This window comes from Erythrolamprus reginae, chromosome 5 (assembly GCF_031021105.1).
Source record: "Erythrolamprus reginae isolate rEryReg1 chromosome 5, rEryReg1.hap1, whole genome shotgun sequence".
Lineage (NCBI taxonomy): Eukaryota > Metazoa > Chordata > Lepidosauria > Squamata > Dipsadidae > Erythrolamprus > Erythrolamprus reginae.
This window is the reverse complement of record NC_091954.1, coordinates 69,061,736-69,082,912: the sequence shown is the minus strand read 5'-3', so window position 1 is coordinate 69,082,912 and position 21,177 is coordinate 69,061,736. Positions and strand designations below refer to the sequence as shown.

Here is a 21,177-nt window from a genome sequence, read left to right as displayed (position 1 = left end):
TGTGGGGTAGTTTTTGGCTGTCCATAGCCAAAAATAGTGTTTTTACTTCTGCATCTCTACTTCACGGAAATTCGACTTTCGCAGGCGGTCTGGGAATGCAACCCCCGTGAAAATCGAGGGATCACTGTATAGCTATTTAAAGCTTTTTAGCTCTCATCAGCTAACTATACATTTCTGGGATCAGCTGGCCATATCATTCTGGAATTTCAGAAGGGTACAGCTAGCTGATGAGAACTAAGAAGATCGAAATAGCTATACTAGTCTCCCTTTATTTCTTTGTCAGTAAATTTAAATTTAACATAAAATGGTGTTGCAGAAGCAACTGCCTGTGAAGGATCCTGGATTGTAGCTGAAAGGCGAAAGTGGAAGCAGTATGCTCCATCCCATAGGTACACCAGGTTGCCGTGATAGAGTAGTCTCACTGGAAAAACACTTTTGTAGTTTGTAAATCATGATTTATGACTTAATAGTAATCATTCATGGATGATTTACACAAAGAAACATTGGTAAAAGAAACCAAGAATTAGTATGTTGTAAATCCAGCCTTTGTATGTGGAATCTTATATTTCCTATTTCTCCAACAAGGTACAGTATTTTCAAAATGTTAAACATTCCAAATAAGCATAGCCAGACGAGCAGCCTGGAATTATAAAATGGGAAACCTAATCCAACAAACGTGGAGGGGATCAAATTATTATAAAAGTTATTTTATTCAGTGATGAAAATGGTAGTACTAAGCAAGTGTGACAAAAAAGCTACAGGTACACTGTGGAAATGAATCATCTATTTATTTGTTAAAAACGTATCATAAAAAACATATTCAAACATAGTTTAAAATTATAAAATAATACAGGCCTTCAAATTATTGCTACAAATGTACCAATGAATTTATTGTGTAGATACTTATATACATAATACAGTACATTGTGTACATGTAGAGACAAAGATTCAAGTATGAAGTCTTCAAAATATTTGTTTTGGGTTTTTACATTAGAATTAATTGAATGCAAGGCAAATCTAATACAATAAGCAACTGTAAAGCATTTAATTTAATTAGTAATATGATTCAAAATACTTCAAATGTTATTTAACTAAAATGTTTTGTTAAGATTATGCTGGGAGATAATATAGATTAATGTCTAGCATGCATATAAAATCATGCTGGCTCATGCAAATAAACACATTCAGCCCATCCTTTATTTATGTAATCATTGATCTGACCTTAAAAGCAAAACAGATTCACATCATCCCTATCAACTGTGCTTGTTTGAAACACAGTTCATTCTAAAGCTAAAATTCTTTTTATTCCTTTTGTCGGATATTAGTTATGGCCATTTTTATTATGCTGATATTTGAACTAAATATTTCCAAAAATATTAAGTTTGCTAAATCAAGGTACATTTTATTTGGGTACATGCCATCAGAGCAGAATTTGGAAGTATTTCACCTACAGAAAAAGCAGAAAACTCCTTAAATACTGCAGGCATGATATGTCACATTTTGAAGCATGTTAAGTAATACAGTTTGCCATCTAAACATATAGTATTACGATCAAAATCTAAAGGTATTGAATTGTATCATTTGACTTATTATTGAGTGAATAATAAGAGATATAACAATTATTATAGGAGAGTAAGTTTTGCAAGCAAAATATGTAAGATTTAAAGGTTAGCTTAATATATATCAGAGTTTACTAAGGAGCACCTTGGCTTGATACATTTGCTAACAATTGAAGCAATAAGTGCTAGAAGTCTACAAATGAACAATACTTAAAATAACTGTTAATGTTTTATATAAATATCCATACATTTAAGAATATTGTTTGATGAAAGACAGACACAACTTATCACATTCTTAGTCTTTTGTCTTTTATCATGGCTAAAGTTGTGGCTATGATAATGGACTGAAAATCTGTGAGAGATTATTTACATAATTTATGTTGACAAATTTATGTTCATGCAGAAAAATGTGAACACATTACAGTATAGTATAATCTATATCTTCAAAAGGTAATAACAACAGCTCAGGCTGGGAAGGAAGGAGGGAGGGAGGGAGGGAGGGAGGGAGGGAGGGAGGGAGGGAGGGAGGGAGGGAGAAGGTTGCAAATCCCCAAAACAATTGTCTATTGTTAAAAATTGTATTGGAATAAGAAGAATTTATCAATAATAATTTAGAAAGACCAATCAGTGACAAAATTAACAGAAAAGATTCAGAATGAAAGTTTGACTGAGTTTCAGCAAGAAAGTGTACTCTGTATATATCATACGTCATACAAGGAAAATGTACTTAGAATATGATTTCTAAGAGGGAAATAACTAACAGTTACTAGGAAAAATTCAATATTTCTAATGTATCGGGTTCAATGAAAAATATTTAAAACTATCTAGTTTAGGAACACGTTCTATTTATTGTTCTTATTGTTTTATTTTTTTCAACTTTTTAATTTTCCGTTTAAATGTTTATATGCATCTATTTTTAGAACAATGACAAACAGTGATATCAATATCACAGATATTTCTTTTTATTTCTCAAAATGGCAAAATGTACTTAATTTTATATATTTAATCAATGAATACAACAATAAGTTTTAAATGTATGATAATTATAAATTCTTTAGGTAATTATTGATATTTTATATTTTATGTCTCTTTTAATGAGTCTGAGTCCTTTGGGATTGGACGGCATAGAAGTCGAATAAATAAATAAATAAATTTTTAATGTACATATTTATTCTATCCTTTTAAATATTTTAATACAGAATAAATATATAAATTTTAAAAAATAATGTGTGTCCTATCATGCCTCTCAGTAGCTTTGACCATAAACTATTTAATACTTTAATATAAACTAATTTCATCCTGACATAACCCAAATTGTTTAGAATAATAGTTAGGAGTGGATTAGGATGATTCAAATTCAAGTCTTTACTTAGTAAACATCCCACAGCCTCAGATACATCATCATATGGGCTTTTTTGGAGATAGAATTGAAGAAGACAATTGAGCTTCTGGGGAAAAGTTTTCCTTTTTTACTGCATTTTTGAAGATTGGTTGTATACGTATAGAAATAAATATGATACAGATAATGAACGTCGATTCATAAATGTGTATAAATGCAAGACAGCATGTTTGCTTTACATTCATATTGTAGACTATTCAAACAATATCAATGAAATTTGGAATATGGATATTTGTGACAACTATTATAAAAATGTATCAGATACATCATATATTTGTAGTGCCAAAAAAAGGCTATATACAACAGCTAGCAAACATCAAGATGCACAACTGAAATTGTTCATTCATGCACACAGGCAGGCTGATGATGATGACGATGATGACGACGACTGATATATCCACTATCCAGGCAATATTGAAGATATCAGTTAGAAGAGCTATAGTGGCACAGTGGTTAGAATCAGAATGCAGTATGCAGGCTGATACTGCCAAGTGCCAGCGTTTCGGCAGTTCGAGTATCACCGGCCCAAGATTGATTCAGCCTTCCAGCCTTCCAAAATGAGGACCAAGTTGAGAGCCATATGCTGACTCTGTAAACTGCTTAGAGAGATCTGTAAAGCACTGCAAAGCTGTATATAAGTCTAAGTGCTAGTGCTACAACTTCTCTGCCAGAAAGAAGAAACTCTACAACTCTGTCTGGGAGCTGTAGTGCTGAAACTCCAATTGCCTCTTCTATGTTATCACATGAAAAAACACATTTACCGCTATTGCCACTATTTATATTTATTCCCATATTTTGCTTTGGGGTCATGTTACTGCATTCCCCTAGAATTTGTTTCTTCATTTGTCATAATAGCAGAAATAAATAGGCCCCAATATTTATTTCAATATAAAATGGATATCTTCATGAAATAATAACAGTATGAATAATTAGTAGCACTGGCAGTTATTGATTAATGACAGAGACAAAGGCACATTGTAAATAATATGCAAAGTAAACATCAAAATCATCTTAAAATAAACATCAAGTAATGTGGATATGCAATTAAGTAACCACTGTAATACAACAAGTATAATTTTATACATCTGATACAACATGAGGAGAATAGCTCAAATGTTATAGACATTCTGAGATAAAATTGTATTTATTTAAATAGTGCTTACGCCAATTGACAATGTTTTTGTACAGTAGAATACTCAGTAAGCATAACATACATAGTTAACTTCAAAACATCATCTTTATTCTTAATATGCTTTATTTTTACTGAAGAGTTTGCTTGTGATTACTTGGGATGATGGTAGCCCAGATTCATTGAATATATATTTTAGTTGGATTATCCAGACTGAGAGAGACTAATAAACATGCCAATAGCCAGAGAAAAGCCAGAGAATTCCTGGAAGCCTGGCATTGAAATAAAGGAACCATCAACAAATTGATGGAACTGGATTCACTTTACTCCATTCAGGTAATTCAAACAATACATAACCACAAGTTGATAAGACAGATCAATTAGAATCAAGCTAACACCATTCCCAATTACAAATCAGTTGATATTTTCCAAGAGGCATACAATGACCAACTAACCCACAATTCAAATTCTGTACAGACTATAAACATTGTTAAGAAATCACCTTGAATTGAGGAAGCCATGCTGAAATATGAGGTAGAATACCTGCAAAAACTTGCTCTCTATTTTGGCTCTAATTTTTCTAAGTCTGGAGAAACCCAACTAAAAATACTAAGTTCCTGGTTTAGGAAAAGGGCCCCTATACAATATATACTGAACAAATTAATCAAATGAAGTGAAGCAAAGGCAGAAGCAGACCAAAAAAAGATATTTGCAAAATATGAGAAAAGGTTTATGCCTCTGAAGAAATATTTATTCAAGCTATAACTTGCAACTTTTTAAACTTTAGTTAGACTAATTTCACACAGTAGAGAAAAAGATTAGCGTCCTGAGAATGCATTCTTTCCAGTGCAAAACATATTGCAACATTAAGTGAACATTCAGATATTGAGTGTCTTGGCTGAAATTTCTTTTTATATCCAGAGCACATGAACAGGGTCATCATTGTTGCTGAGCTCCAAAGCAGCATTTGTCTGTGTACATATCTTTTTATTGCTGCTGTTTCGCGTGTAATTTCTTCAATCATGTTAGCATTGGCTGATATTATAGAAAGAAAAAATATATCCTGTATGACTGGAACTAATACAACACTGTAAATCCTTGCTGGAAATGAAAGCTCTTGCAGAACATTCTCCTTCCACTTGGAGAAAGACTTTATGGCAACAGAGATTCTATTTACAATTCATCCTATTTTAACAAGTCAGATCATATCCAAAGGGGGTTCTGAGGAACAAAAAGAGTGCCAAGTGTGAAACACAAAACTAAACTCACTCACAGCTTACCTATCAGGAGACACATTTTCCCCAGTCATTGAGGCATCTTAAACTCTTAATGATAAACTTCTCTAGACAGCAATAGCTATAAGCTCAAACTCTCTTGGAAAGAGGCACCATGTTCTGGTACCAAAAAATGATATTTTTGAAGAAAAATGTTAAGAAAACCATATTCTTGCTAAGCTGACCCAACTTTGACTACAATGTGCTTTTAAAATAAGAACAGAGAACTGCTCTGTGGCTGCCTCCAATCCTCCTGATGTTCACTTAACTATCAATGTCGTTTGGTGGGCCCCAGGGGAAGAGCCTTCTCTGTGGCGGCCCCAGCCCTCTGGAATCAACTCCCCCCGGAGATTAGAACGGCCCCCACCCTCCTTGTCTTTTGCAAATTACTCAAGACCCACCTTTATCGCCAGGCACCTATATCGCCAGACACCTCCCCCAGGCTTTTATATTTTATGTTTGGTATGCATGTGTTGTATGGTTTTAATTGTTGGGGTTTTATATATACTTTTTTAATATTAGATTTGTATTACTATTATATTGTTTTTGTTATTGTTGTGAGCCGCTCTGAGTCTTCGGAGAGGGGGGGCATACAAATCTAATAAATTATTATTATTTCATCCCCTGTCCAATTGTCTTTCCTTTCTTTCACCTATGTTATATATTCTCTTCCTTTCATATATCCTCTCCTCTAAGCCCACTTTCACCCTTTTTATATTATCACATGTCTATTTTCTTCCTATGTACTTATGTATTGGACAAATGAATAAATAAAAATAAATTATTATTTGCTTCCATAATGTGAGATAGTGACCTGGCATTTGTTTTTGAAATCCAACTGTGATTAACCCTCTCCACTCTTCCCAAAAGAGATTCTGATGTGGGAAGTGAGAGATGGAAATAAAAATAGGCAGGAGATGGCATCAAGAAACTTTAAAAGCATAGGAGAAAATTTGCTGCTTGAATCTCATTCCTATCAAATTCAGGAGATGGGTTTTTAAATACCTCTAATGGGTGATATTAAGTATACAATAATTTAGCCTGAATAGGGCACATCAGCTGTATTGTAGATGAAAATACATGGGCTCAAATGATTAAAATCAGACACAATGGTGAATCATGGTATAACCAATAGTATTAAAATGTATTTCAATGGAAGATAGCCTTTAATCCAGTATTACATACATATTGCCATGGCTCTTTAGGAGTCGTCCCCTGGTCTGAAAAAAGACTCATTTGTGAGCGGAAGTGCAATCAAGAACTGTATCAGCCATTTGTGTTGGATGAGAAAGAAGGAAAGTGAAAGCTGGATGCAGATCCATTGCTGATTATCATATTGGCTCTTGTTTCTCAGCAAGGTTTCCAGCTATGTGAAAAAGTTATGAAGCGCTCATTTGCATGCAGAAATCCTTAAACATTTAGGAATACATTCATTTACATCCTTTATATGCAAACAACAATCTTAGCTGGGCTGGGACATTGTTTTTAATAGGTATCATGACATATATCCTTACACATTGTGAAATCTCTCAAAATTGCCCACATTAAATAGAATTATGCGGAAAGAATGTACCTACATTTCTAAAAATAAAAAGTATTTGCATTTGACTCAGCAGGACCAGTTCCTGAATCAAGGTTGTCTCCATTCATTTGTCAGATGCATTCAATGAATAAAATAACAAGATGTTAAGAACACACTATGATTATTTAAATTCAAATTCTTTTCGTACGATTATCCATAGTTGTATCTTCATTAGTTCTCTGTCATTGTGGCACCAGTTTCTTACCTCACTTGTTGAGAAGTTCATTTTTATAGAATGGAGAGGAAAGGCAGCTTTCTTTAGAGTTGTACCTGGAATTTGAAGAACATATTTCTTTATTATATTGTGTTTTAATAGACTACATTTACAGCTTGGACTTTGTCAGGAGTATTGCGATTATTATACAGGTACATTACCTGTATTATGAGGGCAGGTAATAAAGGAACTCTGTTCTACAATTGTATTGTTTCAGGGAAGAATATTAAATTGATCAAAATCTATTTTATTGTAACATTTTCGGAATATACTGTTTACCATATAAATAACTGAACTGAAAAAAAATGGTCCAATAGTATAAATGATGAATATCTGTGCTCTAACAAATACAGTGATGCCTCGTCTCACAAACTTAATTGGTTCCGGGACGAGGTTTGTAAGGTGAAAAGTTTGTAAGACAAAACAATGTTTCCCATAGGAATCAATGGAAAAGCGATTAATGCGTGCAAGCCCAAAACTCGAGGTTTCAAGGATTCTGTATTTTTGTGATGCTGCAATTTCACTGAGCCTCCCCTCACTGGGAAACCCCACTTCCAGACTTCCGTTGCCAGCGAGGCACCTGTTTTTGCGCTGCTAGGATTCCTCTGCTGGGATTCCCCTGCAGCATCACAAAAAACATGGAAATCCGGAGGTGGTGTTTCCCATGGAGGAGAGCCTCAGGGGAATCCCAGCAGTGCAAAAACGGGCGCTTCGCTGGCAACAGAAGTCCGGAGGCGAGGCATCCCAGCTGCTTGGGTTTGTAAGGTGAAAATAGTTTAGAAGAAGAGGCAAAAAAATCTTAAACCCCGGGTTTGTATCTCAAAAAGTTTGTATGACGAGAGTTTTCTAAGACGAGGTATCACTGTATTTGTATACAAAACAGGTAATACCAGCTTCTTCCTCAAGTTGACCTTATAGGAGTAGTGTTACTTATATCTGTTTATGTAGTTGTAGCCTTTCAAAAAGAGGGGGACAAGCAACTTGTGCCATTACATTCCACAACTTCTAATATTGTTGAATACACAACATGGAAAAAAATTATATATGTAGAAACCATAATGAGAAACGAAGCTAAGCAATTCATTATGTCTCTGATTTGTCAGCACCTTTTCTCTAACATCAAAAGGAAGAAAATAATCATGTTTGTATGAATTTGGCATGTCCTATAAAACTGTGTACTATAATTGCTTCAAAACCTACCCAGCTCAAATAGTTTAAATTATAATATGACTATATGCAAGCCTTAACCTTTATTTATTGGTCAGATCAGTGGTAGAGATGATATATAAGTCAACTGACTGAGTTTATGCTAAGCCAAAACAAACAAATATGAGGATCATAAAAGACCATGATGGTGAACCTATGGCACGCTTGCCACAGGTGGCGTGTAGAGCCATATCAGACGGCACACAAGATGTTGCTCTTTGTCAGCTCCAGTGTGCATGCATATGCTACCAGTTGATTTTCGGCCTTGGCGAAGGCTGTTTCACCCTCTAGAGGCTTCAGGAAATTGCAAAAACAGGCCAATGAGCAAACCAAAGTGTTGGTTATGACCTATAAAGCCCTTCATGGCACCGGGCCAGATTATCTCAGGGACCGCCTTCTGCCGCACGAATCCCAGCGACCAGTTAGGTCCCACAGAGTGGGCCTTCTCCGGGTCCTTTCAACTAAACAATGTCGGTTGGCGGGGCCCAGGGGAAGAGCCTTCTCTGTGGCGGCCCTGGCCCTCTGGAACCAAGTCCCCCCAGAGATTAGAATAGCCCCCACCCTCCTTGCCTTTCGTAAACTTCTCAAAACCCACCTCTGCCTTCAGGCATGGGAGAACTAAGATAATCTTTCCCCCTAGGCTTCTACAATTTATGCATGGTATCTTTGTATGTATGGTTGGTTTTATAACAAGGGTTTTTAGCTGTCTTTAGTATTGGATTTTTACATTGTTTTTGTCACTGTTGTTAGCCGCCCCGACTCCGCGGAGAGGGGCGGTATACAAATCCAATAAATAAATAAATAAACCAGAAGTTTGGAAAACAGATTTCCAGTTTGCCCATCGTGCTGCTTTTTGCGCACTAGGGCTTCAGTAAGCTTTCCTGAAGGCTCCGGAGTATGAAAAAACAGAACAAACAGGAAGTCATTTTTTCCGAACTTCTGGTTTGCCCATTTGGCATTTTTTTTCATCTTCCCGGGCTTTAGTGATGCCTGTGCGCATGCGCGGGGAGGGGTGGATTGTGTACATATGCCGTGGCAGCACAGGGGTGTGTGCATGCACGGGGGGAGGGAATGGGTGTGGGCACATGCATGTATGCTAGCACACACACACACACACTTTTTGCATGAGAACCAAAAAAGGTTCGCCATCACTGATATATGATATACAAGGAAACCAGTCCTTGTAGCAGCTAGTCTGAAGCAATCCCACAAAGCTCTAGTTCCCATAAAGCAAATTTTATAAATGAAGCAAATCTCTTTTAGGATAGTTTGTCAGCTGTTGAACGCATTCTTGATCATCTCTGCGAAACAAAGAAGTCCAAAGTAAAATCATAAACACAGTCATAATTTTCTTTACCAACAGCTTTGCTTAACAACCAAGTTGTCTGCCCCAATCGTGGTCACTAAATGAGGAAAATTATTTTTTATATAATTATTAAAATATGTGGTGCGTTTGTTCTTGATCATGGTTAGGCTTTTTTAGTCCTTCCTTTCAATTTTTGATTTTTGGTAGTACTGTAATGCTAGTTCCTGAAATTTCTTCTGCTGGTTTTGTTTTTGAACACACTTTGTTACACAATTGTTCTTAATTCAATATGTATGAATTGTTATTGTTCTAGTGTTTTCCTATGGGTTAAATGTTTTTTAAAACCACATCAAAAACTGGGGAAATGTATGTAAACATTATTATAATTTTTTAAAGTAAATATTTAAAATGGATTAAATTTATAACTGAGTCTAAGGAGAAGGGCGGCATAAAAATCGAATAAATAAATAAATTTTAAATTGTACATTTATATGTAAGTATGTAAACAACGAAGTTTGAATAATCTAAAACACTGCTTTACACATCAAATTGCAAAACTACAAAAAAAAGGAAGAAGTTTGAGGTTGGTGTTTCTATTGTTATTCCTTGCTATTCTTTATTATTATTTTCTTTGCCACACCTTTGCTTTGATTATAACTTTATTGCCAGTAAACAAACTACATTCAAATCATGTTAGAGATATCCTGCCCTCTGCTGATAAGTAGGTTGTAACTGCTTTGTTGTCCATAAGCAATTTGCAATCTAAAAATACGGCACATGTTAATCAGAGGTTGGTTTCAGCAATTTTGAGTAATTAGGAGAACCAGTAAATATCACTTCTGACCGGCCCAGTCTACATATATTCTTTGCCTTCCGAATCTCAGCTGATCGGGAGGAAATGGGGATTTTGCAATAACCTTCCCTTGGAGTGGGGAGGGAATGGAGATTTTCAAGTATTTTCCCCCTGCCAAGCTCGCCAAGCCACACCCACCAAACCATGCCATGCCCACCAAGCCACACCCACAGAACCTGTAGTTAAAAAAAATGAATCCTACCACTGATGATAATAGGCCTTCTGAAAGTGATGCTCATCTGTATCATAATTCAAATTAAAGTATCAACAAGGGTTATCTGGAAAGTAAAGTTACAAGGCACATAGCTCTCGTGTGAAATGTTCATGGGGGAAGTTGGTATTACTATCATGTAGCAGGAAGCCAGCGAAAGAGAACAAGCAGTGCCAGTGGTCAGTAGATCATCAACTGGCATTGTAGTGAAGGCTAGAGATGAGCGTCCTCATTCCATTTCCCTCCAAGTCCAAAGTGCATACTGTAATACGGTACCTGAATGCTAAGGGCATTCTTAGGTAGATGTACCACTGTAATTCATTTAAAATATTTAATTTGAATGAAAAGAAAGTATGTGGAGTATCAGTCTATGGCTAAGATCTATTCTTTTGCTCAATTCTCAATTATATTAATACAGTGGTACCTCGGTACTCGACCACAATTCGTTCCAGAAGTGTGGTTGAGAACCGATTTGGTCGAGTACCAAATTTATTTATCCCATAGGAAATAATGGAAATGGATTTAATTGGTTCCCAGCCCTTGTTAACTCGCTGGGAACCAATTAAATCTATTTTCTTTATTTCCAATGGGATAAATAAATTCGGTACTCCAAGCTGCAGGAAGGGTGGGGGCTGCTCCAATCCCGGCAGCTTAAAGGGGCTGAGGAGCTCTATAAGAGCTCCAAGCTGCAGGAAGGGTGGGGGCTACTGCAATCCCACTCCTTTCTGCTCCTTTTCTTTCCTCAATGCTTCCTCTTATTACCTGTAAGCAGCTGCAAAAACTTTCTCCCTCCCGTCGTCTGCAACGGCTTCCCTTCGAGGAACAACAGCGCTGGGAATGTCACGTAATGAAGGGAAGCTGCTGGAACGGCGGCAACTGCTGAGATGGCTCCGGCGGTTTCCCTTCATCACGTGACTTCCCGGCGCTGTTGTTCCTCGAAGGGAAGCCATTGCAGCCGCCGGGAGGGAGAAAGTTTTGCAGCTGCTTACAGGTAATAAGAGGAAGCATTGAGGAAAGGAAAGGAGCAGAAAGGAGTGAGATTGCAGCAGCCCCCACCCTTCCTGCAGCTTGGAGCTCTTATAGAGCTCCTCAGCCCCCCCGAAGCTGCCGGATAATGAACAAAATTTTCTCTGGCTGTTCGGTATCTGAATTTTTGTTCAGATACCGAAGCAAATTTTTGCCGAAAATTTTGTTCGTTATCCAAAAAGTACGAGAACCAAAGCGTTCGAGTACCGAGGTACCACTGTATAAAGGTAACTATGCTTCTGCTATTTGTGTCTCCATGCCTTATGTAAAATTGCCACATACCCTTTTGAACACATATTTTCCATGAGGAAAAAAAGGAGTGTATAACATATCCTGAGTTCAAATCCGTGGCAACTGTTTAGTGAAGTACTGCCAGAGTTTGCCAAGCCAGCTCTCTCAACTTGTCGCCATGGAAACCTGCCTCTGCATGGAGATGTAAGGAGTTATTTTGAGAAAGGGCTTCAATAATGCATTTCTTTCTATTTCTGTCTTTGATCACTATAAGGGTTGGGTTGTAGTTAAGAAGCTACAGTACCATAAGCTCCATAACATATAGTTGAATCAATTGTGGGGAAATCCTACTTTAAACCTTAATATAAGGATAATCAATATCCTTCAGCTGGGTTAGGGAGGGGAAATATTGCAGGAATGGCAAAGTGAGAAGGTTAGATGCTGGCAGAACAATGAGTCAAAACCATGGTTGAAAGAACGATGTTTAATGAAGTATAAAATTGTTTAATCTAGCATCTTTTTCCCCCTTTCTGGGCAGATGCTAGATGAAACTCAAACTACTATCAGTGCCTTGGGCCTACCACTAGTCAATATAGCTTCCCTAGTCAGAAGACAATAACTGAGGCTTTTGACAGAGATGTGTATCGTGTATCAAATCATTATCAAGGCACAGGATTTGATTGATTGATTGATTGATTGATTGATTTTGTCCAATACACAATGAGGGTTTTAGTGGGTATGCACATAGTAAAATACATGTTGAAGGTTATAGAGGATATACTCATAGTAAAATATATCTAAGAAAGAATAGAAGTTATAGGAATAGAACATATCAATGAAAGAATAGAAGAAGAGATATATGAATAGAAGAAAAGTATAGGAGATATAGGAGAGCAATAGGACAGGGGACGGAAGGCACTCTAGTGAACTTGTACTTGCCCCTTACTGACCTCTTAGGAATCTGGATAGGTCAACCGTGGATAATCTAAGGGTAAAGTGTTGGGGGTTTGGGGATGACACTATGTAATGAGTTCCACGCTTCGACAACTGAGTTACTGAAGTCATATTTTTTACAGTCAAGTTTGGAGCGGTTAATATTAAGTTTAAATCTGTTGTGCGCTCTTGTGTTGTTGTAGTTGAAGCTGAAGTAGTCACTGACAGGCAGGACGTTGCAGCATATGATCTTGTGGGCAATACTTAGATCTTGTTTAAGGCGTCTTAGGTGTAGGCTTTCTAGGCCCAGGATTGAAAGTCTAGTCTCGTAGGGTATTCTCGTATGGTATGACAGGGTGGCGCAGCAGGTAGAGTGCTGTACTGCAGGCCACTGAAGCTGACGTAGATCTGAAGGTCAGCGGTTCAAATCTCATCACTGGCTCAAGGTTGACTCAGCCTTCCATCCTTCTGAGGTGGGTAAAATGAGGACCCAGATTGTGGGGGCAATAGCCTAGCTCTGTTAAAAAGGGCTATTGCTAATATGTTGTAAGCCGCCCTGAGTCTAAGGACAAGGGCGGCATAAAAAATGAATAAATAAATAAAAATAATAATAATATGGAATCCCCACCCTCAGCAGTGCTTTAAATGCCAGCTGCACCCCTCTATCCGCAGCTGTGCATATAGTTGGATATGAATAGATTTGCTGCATCATCAGGGACTTGGGATTACAAGAAACTTTCCTACATTGAAGCAAATATTACCTGAAGGGACCTAAGTGAATGGACCTGGCTTTCTTATGTGTCTCTGTATATATGGACTGAACCAGGCAGAGGTTGCCACTCCTGCTGCTACCAGTGTTGTGCTCTGCACGCAGTCCGTAGCTCAAGCGTGCGCACGTGCGTCTGAAAAAGATTTTGCTTCTGTGCATGCACAGGAAAATCTCACAAAAATTCACGCGAGATTTCAGTAATTTTTTGCTTCTGCGCATACGGAAGAGTCTTTTCTCTATTTCTAGTGTACTTCTATCAATATGTACATTTGTGGTTTTTAAAAGTGCTATAATTTTAACCTGGGATTCTTTCTGAGATACTGGCAGCAGTGCTATAATTTTAACCTGGGATTCTTTCTGAGATACTGGCAGCAGTAGCTAATCTTTATGTTTTTCTATAAATTGAGATTATTTTAAATTATCTTCCTATATCCATTGTGAAAAAACTTTGAGTCTTTCTATTTTTTTTAAAAAAAGGAAAATAAATTGCAAATGCAACTGCCAACTATCTTAAGGAGCAAGATCTGGATTGTTGTTCACAGTTGTATTTCAGCTTCATGAAATAAATTTATTAACTGGTAAGCCCTATTAAACTTTGTCTGGTATCTTTCCTGACTAAAAACATATTATTAATGTATTCATGGCATTGAAGTAATGTGTTCTTTGTAAGAATATAAAACAATTTACAAAATACAGGGGGAAATCTTAATGTATGTACTTAAGGTGTAAACATACATAGGCATTCAAAATACGGTAAATGAAAAACCCATATATGAAGTTATCCTAAAAGTAAGCTCTATGTGAGTTGAAATCTGGATATATCACGAGCATTCTTGTTGATTTGTTGGTTCTTTCTTTGAAATATTCCAAGTAACTAAATGTTTAGCAGGTAACCAAAAGCTATTAGTCAGATGAGTGCTAAAATTACTGATAGATTAAATGCTGATGTAACCAGAGATTACAACAATGTTTTAAATCAGCAATTACCATAAATCTTAATGTACCAGTATCCTTTCTCAGACAGCAGCACGTGGTGGGGAGGGAAAAGGGACATTATTGTAATACTGCAGTCCTGTACACAGTTATAAGCCTCACTAGCATTTAATTTTGCATAGCTAGTCATAGAATTGTACTGACTGACAGGCAATTTTATTGACAACTGGTGGCATGCTACAGCTGCTAGAAAAGAGCATATTAGAAAATGCCCCAAGTTCCATAATGTCTGTTTGAAGTACATCTCATGAAGTAATGTTGCAGGCTGCAATAGAAACATAGAAACGTTTAAAAATTGATGGCAGAAAAAGATCTAGTAATTCATCAAGTCTGCCCTTTGAGTTTTTTCTTATGTTTTTAATTAATTAATTAATTAATTATTTTATTTATTCATTTTTAATTTTAATTTTTTGGTTCAGGATGGACATGTGTTTATCCCAATATATAACTCTATTACTGATGATTTATTTTCTACTTCTGCTGGAAAATGGTTACAAGTTTCCACTATTCTTTCTGTAAAGTAATATTTTCTCATATTATGTTTGAACTTTGCTCCTGTCAGTTTGAGGTTATACCCGTGTTCTTTGTTTTTACTTAATATTGAAAATGCTGCCTTCTGGAATATTTTTCACACTTTTCACACCTTTAAAACTTTCACTCATGTCACAGTGTCACCCCATTCACTCCTGTGCTCCAGGCTGTACATATTCAGTTCCTCCAATTTTCCCAAAATTTTTATATATGTTTATATTTATCTCATAAAAATATGACATGGGGATGTCATATATTTCTGAGATCCTCATAATTGTTTCAGCGGCATGCATATAGAAGTGTAATTAAAAAATTAATTAGTTGATGTTAATAAAAAATGTTGCATAACATCTGTATTGATGATTTGTTTTTCTATAAAACAAAAACAGTATATTTTCCATTCTCACTTATTAAATAAAACATTAATATTTGTAAAATTAATTAATGCCCTTCCCACTTTTAAAGCCCTTCATGGCATCGGACCAGAATATCTCCGAGACCGCCTTCTGCCGCATGAATCCCAGCAACTGGTTAGGTCCCACAGAGTTGGCCTTCTCTGGGTCCCATCGATGAAACAATGTCATCTGGCGGGACCCAGGGGAAGAGCCTTCTCTGTGGCGGCCCCGACCCTCTGGATCCAACTCGCCCCCAGAGATTAGGATTGCCCCCACCCTCCTTGCCTTTTGCAAACTCCTTAAAACCCACCTCTGCCGTTAGGCATGGGGAAATTGATTCCCCTGGGCCGTTCCCGCTTCATGTATGGTTTGTATGAGACGTATTATTGTTTTTTATATTAAGGGTTTTAAATTGTTTTTTAACTATTTGGATTTGTATTGTTCTGTTGCTGTGAGCCGGCCCAAGTCTTCGGAGAGGGGCGGCGTACAAATCTAATAAATAAATAAATCTAATAAATAAATAAATAAATAAATAAATAAATAAATAAACAAACAAACAAACAAATAAACAAACAAATAAATAGCTTTTTCTCTATTCTTCTATGAAAGATGCTGTCTAGTTAATCACAGAGCATGCTCCTTGATATTCTGTATTTGTATTCAGGAGGCAGAAACCAGGAAATTGTCAAAGAAAGAATTTTCATCTGGCTATACAACCACGACCACCGTCCCACCCACCCACCTGCTTCTCCCTCCCTCACTTTGCACACGTTGTGTATCTATGATGTAGTGAGTCATGATACTTACATGATTTAATCTCACATTCTCAGTCAGGTCATGCGCCCTTAATATATAGGTCCCATGTTTGAATAATTAGTAACTAAAATCACAAATACAAGCAATAACAATTGCTTTTTCCACCGTTTTTCACAAAAGATATATTTTCTGTGAAATTCTATCAGTGAACATTAATTTATGCAGAATGCATATTTTATTTTAGACATCAATAATGCTTTGGACTAGGAATATTGATGTGCACTAAGCCATAGAAGTTGCCAAATGGGAGAAACTTTCTTATGTAAAGAGAGTTAGGATTTTTAAAAAAGCAATTTAAGTTTTATGCAAGCGCACAATTCAATCTTAGTTTCAATATTAATTATAGAAATATAATTGCATAATCAAATTAGTTCTGACTTATTTACCTCACAAATGGTCAACATAAGTCATTTCCATCTGAGTAAACAAAAAATAATTACAGAAGAATGAATTTTCTTATATGCCATAAATGTCTAATGTGAAGGTAACAAACACCTAGATTACAGATTGCTTGTTTTTGCGATTTCTTGTGGTTTATTTCTCTATATCATTTTAAGCAAGTAATGTAGAGAGAGGAATGAAGTTTCAGAAAGGGAATAAAGAATAAAGGCATAATAATAATAGAATTCCTAAAAATATTTAGCTAGCCAAGAAAGGCAATAGCTTTGTATTTTTTTCCCCAATGCAACATTGATTTTACTTCAAAAACTCACCTTATTTCAGCCAGTTACTCCTGGTTTTTCTCCATTATTGTCCTCTCTTTGACATCATCCTTTGAAAGTGAAAGTGAAGCATCCTGCGGTAATACTTTACACTGTAATTTTGAATGGCCATCAAAAGGCAAGTCAGGTTGTATAATCCCTTGGTTGTATGAATCCTTCCCCAATGAACGGAACCTTTTGCAGAAAGATTGTGAAAATTGGTTGGCTGAATCTGAGCAAATGGAGCTGAAGAATGGTAAAAATGTAGGTCTGCAAATGTCTGGCGTTGGAGAAGACCTCTGGGTATTAAATTCAACTCTGAAATCTTTGATATAAGACAAGGCTTGACTATTCAGTTGAGCATATTCGAACATTAGTTTATTCTTTGTAATTTGACCCATACGACCTAAGATACTTAAGTTTTTTTCATCTTCAAAACCAATGATATTTTCTTTCTGACTCCTAAGATCTGAAGACTTGGCATCAATTGTTGTTTGAACGTTATATTGGCTTGCATGAGGGCCAAGAACATACTTTGGCCCTGGGGTTATCTCACTATGTTCATTTTGCAACTGAGGTTGTTTTTTAAATTGAGTTGTCGCTATGTCATTGCTCATTTCATTACCAGTCTCTTTATCTTTGAAAGACTTGTTTTTAGAATCATAATCAATCTTTAAAGAAGCAGCTTGAGTAACACAATGCTCTAAAAGCTGCATTATGTTGGTATTATTCTCCTCTGAAGTCTCACTAATGGGACCTTGAGAATGACAGAAGCTCAATGGCTCCATTGGATCCTTACATTCAACAGACCAGGATTGACTCTTTGCTTCAATGTCATCTTCGGGCTCTAGAGAATCTGGAGAAGTTGCTGCAGTCATGTAAGAAGAACATGATTCTGCATCATGATTATCCATAACAATGTGAGAAAATGAATCTTCATTCAAGATTTCTAGCGGGAGGGATTCAATGCTAATATCTGTACATTCTTCTGAGAGAGATGCCTTTATTTCAGATGAATTTACCAATAGTTCATCCCAACTGTCCTCAACATTTTGTCTGTCACCTGGTATGCCACTGTCAATTATGAGCTCAGATATGACATTCACATTTTCTTCTCTTTCTAGAAAGCTACACGCATGGATATCATTTTGATCATGTTCAATTCTTTCCACTGAATATGTCTGGATTCCAGTTTTGCTATCTGTTGAAGACGCCCCTGGATGGCTTTTATTTTCCTTAAAGTCTGGGGTGCATTGAGACCCTGACTCATCGTCTTTTCTCATCTGTGTCTGAGAATTGTTAGGAAAGTCTTGTGGGGGAAATAGTCCTGGTTTTTTCCGCAGCCAATTAATAATTCCCATGGTCAGGGAAAGCTCAGTATCACACAGCTTAAGCAAGCATTCTTTGCCTTTCCATGTGCTGTGAAGGAATCCCTGACTGATTATATCAATGGTTGGCTGGGAAGCCATATTTTCTTCTGACCCTACGTGAAAGCTGTAAATTGATAAAGGTATCTCAACTGCCTTTTCCGATATGCTTTCAGAGAAGCATAAATCGTCATCTAGAACTGGACTGATTTGATCTTCATTAGGGTCATAGAATAGTTCATACAAGGCATCTCCACTGTAACTGTCTCTTGGAAATTGAGTAGGTGTTCCAGGGGACTGAACCTCTCTTATTTCATCATCATGCCCAGGAGTAAATGAATCATAGTATCCTTCATCACTGGTGGACATAGATTCCTGGTTGTCACTCTTTGGAGTCCCTGTATCTATGGTACTTTCTTTAGAAGAATCAGGAGAAGAAAGCAAGTCAGTATCTGAGCCTTTGGCTTCCTTCTTTCCTTTTTCCAACTCACTGCTAGGTATGGTCAGCAAACTCCTATCAAACAATGTCTTCTGGTGCAATTGCACAGATTTATTGATGTTGTCCCAAAGTTTTGAAAAATCAGCTGCTTCATTTTGAGCTGGGGAAGCAAGCTGCTCTACTCCGCCTTGAAAGGAACCCATGGCAGGATTCTCTTTTGGGTGAGATTGTCTAAACAAAGTTTCTTTGCTGACCTCCAGTTCCATATGAGCAGAACTTTCATCTGCAAAGATTTCTCCACATCCCGTGAGAGAATCAAAGCTTTTCAAGGAAGCGACATCTTCACACAAAGTACTTGAATATTCATAAGAAGACTCAGACTGGAGCTCACCATCAGATAAGTCTTGTGCCAAGCAATCGGTAGAAAAGGTTTCACCAGCTTTGAATAAATATTTACCAAACCTTCCTGCCAATTCTGACTTGTAGCCTGGAAATGCCCTTTTTTGCTTTTCTGAAAACAAGGCAATATTCTCAGGCTTATTCTTTTTAATATGAAAGATGTCTCGGAAACCTTTTTTGGATCGTTTCAGCGAAATCCTCTTCCTAGGTATGCTTTTGGCAACAGCTGGCACAAAGGGCATTTGGGGTACAAAGTTGCGGTAATCAATCATCTGTTGAGGGCTGTTCACACAATGGCTTGAATTGACCACAGGTTGTTTCCTGCCACTAAAATGTTGGGTGTTTCCAAGTCCAGAAAAGCTGGCACTATTGATGAGTCTCCCTTTGCTTTTTTCAGAAGCTAAATATTCCTCTTCGGAAGTTTCATTATTGTAACTGCATGGCTCAGCTTTGGTTATTCCTCCCAGAACACAGTCGTGGGTTTTGCTTTTCTTAACAGGCTTGTAGAAAGATTGGGGTAACAACAATATATTCTCACTAGAGCCAGTTTTTGTTAATCTGTTGGAAAAACTGCCATTTTTATCTACAGAAAAAGTTGCTTTGTGAATTTCAGCGTCAGGCTGGCTCTTCTCTTTTATGTCTGCTTTGACATTATCCTTTTCTCTAGGATTTATGTGCACTAAAGGTAGCTTCTCATGAGCTAGATGCATGCTAGATTTTATGAAAGTTTTTCCTCTTTTGAACTCCATCACAGCTGGCCCTATAATTAGAAAAATAGAATAAAACTTAAAGGGTATCTATCACATTACATAACAATATTACTTATCTGTGATATGTTTTCTACAATGGGAATTTCAGAATTATAAAAACAAACCTGTTTAAGTGAAGAAACAAAATACTTAAGTTTCTCAAGTACAATTAAAAATTTAAAAATGTGCCCCTTCCTTTGTCCTCACATCTAAAATGCCAAGGGTTTAGGAAAACAATTGTTCATACATTATTTCTAAATCCAATCCAGATATTAATAGTGACTTGGCAGGATCAAGTGGAATTGATCAAGTGTTTCTCCTAATTCTCTTGTCTCTACTGATATATACTGCTCAAAAAAATAAAGGGAACACTCAAATAACACATCCTAGATCTGAATGAATGAAATATTCTCATTGAATACTTTGTTCTGTACAAAGTTGAATGTGTACAACAGCATGTGAAATTGATTGTCAATCAGTGTTGCTTCCTAAGTGGAAAGTTTGATTTCACAGAAGTTTGATTTACTTGAAGTTATATTGTTTTGTTTAAGTGTTTCCTTTATTTTTTTGAGCAGTGTATTTACTACATATTTTAACATTTGTGACTGCATGTTAGCCACCTATTGATGATCCAAAATCCCTTCTACTTCAGCATGACTTTCTCAGAAACAGATGGTTACTCTAGCTGAAATATCTTCTTGTGAATAGCACTATTATGACTAGCTTTTTTAGAGTAGTTAGGCCCATGTATATATGTATATTAGCTATTGTTTATAAACATTCATTTCATCTTGGAAATTATATTTAAGTCCACAATTTTCATCTTAATCACAATATGTTAAACTAAGGGTAAAATTACAATCGTCATTGTGAGTTCTTAATTGTGATTCCAATCATCCCCATTGATTTCAATTAAACAAATGAATACTTGTGTTTTATTGTAAATTTAATAGATTATACAATTGGATAAAATATTTTCTGGATATAATATTCTCTGTATTCCCCTCTAGAATAGCTTGTTTTATGAAGCTTGGGTATCTCCTGGCCTTGGTTCTTCCACAGGACCTCAGAGATGATTTATATTAAGTAATGTTT

The 21,177-nt window shown here is 36.5% G+C and overlaps 1 protein-coding gene across 2 annotated transcripts; it reads right to left on the bottom strand.

The window, feature by feature from the left end:
* Positions 1–6,481: 6,481 nt before the first annotated feature.
* Positions 6,482–20,087, bottom strand: AMER3 (APC membrane recruitment protein 3). Of its 2 annotated transcripts, none has more exons than XM_070754032.1 (2): positions 17,141–20,087; positions 6,482–7,213 (listed from the first exon to the last, which is right to left on the bottom strand). In XM_070754032.1, the coding sequence occupies exon 1, from the start codon at positions 20,080–20,082 to the stop codon at positions 17,155–17,157; it is 2,928 nt and encodes a 975-aa protein (XP_070610133.1). In that variant the 5' UTR covers positions 20,083–20,087; the 3' UTR covers positions 6,482–7,213; positions 17,141–17,154. The 2 variants fall into 2 exon arrangements, with proteins under 2 accessions (XP_070610133.1, XP_070610134.1); XM_070754033.1 differs by lacking the exon at positions 6,482–7,213 and adding an exon at positions 14,826–14,950.
* Positions 20,088–21,177: the final 1,090 nt, after the last annotated feature.